General features: G+C 39.4%; 2 protein-coding genes across 2 annotated transcripts; both read right to left on the bottom strand.

The window, feature by feature from the left end:
- LOC114256242 (cytochrome P450 736A117-like) lies at positions 1-3,107 on the bottom strand. Its single transcript, XM_028195862.2, has 2 exons — positions 2,033-3,107; positions 1-914 (listed from the first exon to the last, which is right to left on the bottom strand). Exons 1-2 carry the CDS (start codon positions 2,981-2,983, stop codon positions 819-821), a joined length of 1,047 nt encoding a protein of 348 aa, XP_028051663.2. The 5' UTR covers positions 2,984-3,107; the 3' UTR covers positions 1-818.
- On the bottom strand, positions 303-758 carry LOC145823850 (cytochrome P450 71A8-like). The gene has a single exon (XM_082923382.1). It carries the CDS (start codon positions 756-758, stop codon positions 303-305), a length of 456 nt encoding a protein of 151 aa, XP_082779508.1.
- Positions 3,108-3,309: the final 202 nt, after the last annotated feature.

Here is a 3,309-nt window from a genome sequence, read left to right as displayed (position 1 = left end):
AAGACATGAACTTTTCATTGGTACGTAATTATTTTTGAAAACTCCACTTAATTTGCATTTCCCCTAGAATATATGGAGGTGACCCTTGCTTTAGGCCGATCAGTCGGTCGTCCAAGGTCTCCAATTTTTTTACAGCCTCCAATTTTCACCCTTTAGTTTTCGTACCCCATAAAAAACATTCTCTTTGTTCAAAAGCTTAGCAAAGGGGAAAAAAAACCCTATCTAAAAGCTTAGAAAAGTAGGGAGATCACAAGGCTAAACATTGCCTTGTTTTTGGTAGATTAATTTTTATTTTTTACTATCTAGCTTGACCATGGAATTGCAACAGCAAGAAGAGGAATTCCTCTGTGGATTGTGACACCAGGGCATTCAGTCATGTCCAAATCCTCAGCTTTGGCTACACCAGGCAACTCCCAATCAAACTTGTGTAGCAGATTTGCTAAGACCAGCTCATTCACAGCCATTGCAAAAGAGATTCCTGGGAAACCCCTCCTTCCAGCACCAAATGGAATCAATTGGAAGTCCATCCCGTTGTAATCAATATCAGAATTTAAGAACCTCTCTGGCCTAAACTCCTCTGGCTCATCCCACACAGCAGGGTCTCTCCCAATCGCCCAAGCATTAGTCATAACCATTGTTCCATCAGCAACATCATAGCCCATCACTTTGATATCTTGCCTTGCTTCCCTTGGCCCCAGTAATGGAATTGGGGGATGAAAGCGGAAAACTTCCTTAATCACGGCTCTCAAGTAGTGCATTTTCTGCAAATCATCATCTGTTATGTCATGTTTTCCTCTAACAACTTCTCTCACCTCGTTTTACGCTTTCTTCATGACTCTAGGGTACCTTAACAATCCTGTCATTGCCCACTCTAGAAATGTTGACGTTGTATCAGTTCCAGCTGCAAAGGTAGTCTGCAACAAACAGAAAGATAGACAAGTGTCACATAGTTAATCAGTCTTGAACCCCAATTTGAATGGTAAGTGTTAGGATTTTATTCTTGGCAACCCTGTTTGACAAAACTCCTTTAAGTTGTATTTGTTTTCGCACTTTTTATTTCAGTGAGATTATGAGTTTTTAGATGCGAATCCAACCCGAATTGTGCCTTGTAGAGAAGTTTTGTGATGTTAATTCTTTCAAGATTGCCACTTTGCTGATTATGACGGGGATCGAGCTGCCCGGTCAACTCGCGGGGGTCTAGGGGGCAGCGTCCCTTGGCGGGTCTGGGGCAGCGCCCCGAAGCAAAATGCAAAAATGCATTCAAAGTTGCTTGTCCACTCGAGCGGACATTCCCCCGCTCGAGCGGAGAATGCTGAGTTCCAGAAGTTTATTCGCTTGCAAAAATACTAGATGTTTTTTTTTCCCGCCCGATCGGAACTTTCCGCGCTCGAGCGTAAGTCCGCTCGAGCGGCCAATCTGACACTCGAGCGGAGATCGCGGGACAGTTTTCTATAAATACGTGTTTAAGTCAGATTCTAGGGTAACACCTCCAGACCTTCTTCTGGGGTTCTAAGGTTTATATCTTGAGCTATTTTGCTAGTTTTCTTTGATGTTTCATTGAGTATTTAACTCATGATTTAAGAAGCATACATCAAAAGTTTGTTTGTTTATTCTACACAAAAAGAGAGTTGTTCTTCAATAGATTCTAGGGAATTCGAGCCTGAAGCTTTGGTGGATTTTAAAATGGCTCATCGTCAAAACAATTCCGAGGTGAAGACGGGGTTGGAAGAGGCACATAGGGGTTGGTTCAATTCGAGTGTGGATTCGCTAGGTAATTGAAAGTATACTTGTGTAATTCCTTTATATCTTTTTAGTAGATTGTTTTGTGGCAGTTGCCCGTGATTTTTTATCACAATTGGAGGTGCTCCAATTGTGGTTTTTCACGTTAAAATCGTTGTGTTGATTTGTCTTGATTGTTTGATTGTGATTGTTATATACTGCTTAAAATTGATACATAATCACAAATCAATATCTAGGAAATTTTTAAATTTTTCAAATGCTCAATCAGAGAGAGAGAGAGAGAGAGAGATACCAAAATGACAGCTTTAATGCTATCTTTATCAATAGAAATACCAGCACTACTATCCTTATATATCCTAAGCAAAATATCAAGAAAATCCTCCTTGCCTTCATTACTAGAGATCTCTTTTTCCAAGCAATTCATTCGCTCTACAAGTACACCCTCAAGGAAATCATCAAGCTCTATGGCTACCCTCTCTACTTCAGCATCCAATCCATTGACTCGGCTAACAATCCAACCCAGCCATGGAAATAAGCTCCCAATGTCAAAACGACTTAATAGCCCTAAATATTCCTTCAACAGCTGCTTCATCTTCTTACCACTTTCGCCATCGCCGTACTTCCTCCCAAAAGCTGCCATGCTTATCACATCATTCGTAAGTGATGTAAACATTTCGCTTAAATTCACTGGCAACGACAAAGAAGAAGACTCTTTGATCTTGTTCATCATGAGGGCTATTTCTTCTGCTCTTAGATTGTGGAAAGACTGAACTCTTCTGTTACTCAGAAGCTGGAGCACAAAAATGCTCTTCATCTGCCTCCAAAACTCACCATAAGGAGCCACTGAAACATCCTTGTAGTCGTACGTAAGTCTCTTCAAGATTTTTGATTTGGGCCTGTTTGCGAAGCTGAGATCATGGTTTTTCATGATCTCAGAAGCTGCATCAGCGGATGAAATGACTAGTGTTGGTTTACTGCCCAGGTGAAGCAGCATAATTGGACCATGTTTTTCAGCTAAGGATCGGAGTGAGCGGTGTGCAAACAAGCCGATTTGATGGAAGTTTCCTATAATTGGGAGCTTCGGTGGTGAGGGTGGTCGATTTTTGTTGCTATTTGCACTATTGGTGAGCCATTTGATAAAGAGGAGGAACAAGAAGAACATGGAAAGGAAAGAGAGAGATAAGGGATTCAACAAGAACAAAGAAGGTGCTTGCTGCTCTAACAATTTCAAAAAACTAGACATTTTTGCTATCTGTGTTTCTTTGCCTGTGTCTGTGTGTCTTCTCAATTTTTCTGGTGTTACTCATGCTCTTTATGTCATTATATGCATAGAGAAGACAAACACTCGTTCAAATAAACAAAAACACAAGATGCCAATTCATCATAATTCATAGTATATTTTATTTTAATTTCATTTTTCTCATTAAAATATGAACCAATTATTTCATTAATAATTTATTTTATATAAAATGGTATAATAAAAATGTTTTTAATTGTTGAAATTAAATGAATTTTTATAAACAAAAACATAAGCATAAAGATTTATCAACTATTTTGTGCACTGACAAA

Source organism: Camellia sinensis, chromosome 4 (genome assembly GCF_055761805.1).
Source record: "Camellia sinensis isolate YWXY chromosome 4, ASM5576180v1, whole genome shotgun sequence".
In the NCBI taxonomy this organism is placed as follows: domain Eukaryota; kingdom Viridiplantae; phylum Streptophyta; class Magnoliopsida; order Ericales; family Theaceae; genus Camellia; species Camellia sinensis.
The sequence above is the reverse complement of the archived record's forward strand: the minus strand, read 5'-3'. Positions and strand labels throughout refer to the sequence as shown.

What these genes read in the sequence shown, in the direction of transcription:
- LOC114256242 (XM_028195862.2), bottom strand. Translation starts at nt 2,983, where the DNA reads ATGTCTAGTTTTTTGAAATTGTTAGAGCAGCAAGCACCTTCTTTGTTC. An exon ending in GCATTAAAGCTGTCATTTTG is followed by an intron (nt 915 to 2,032) that starts GTATCTCTCTCT and finishes TGTTTGTTGCAG; the next exon opens with ACTACCTTTGCAGCTGGAAC.
- LOC145823850 (XM_082923382.1), bottom strand. Translation starts at nt 758, where the DNA reads ATGCACTACTTGAGAGCCGTGATTAAGGAAGTTTTCCGCTTTCATCCC.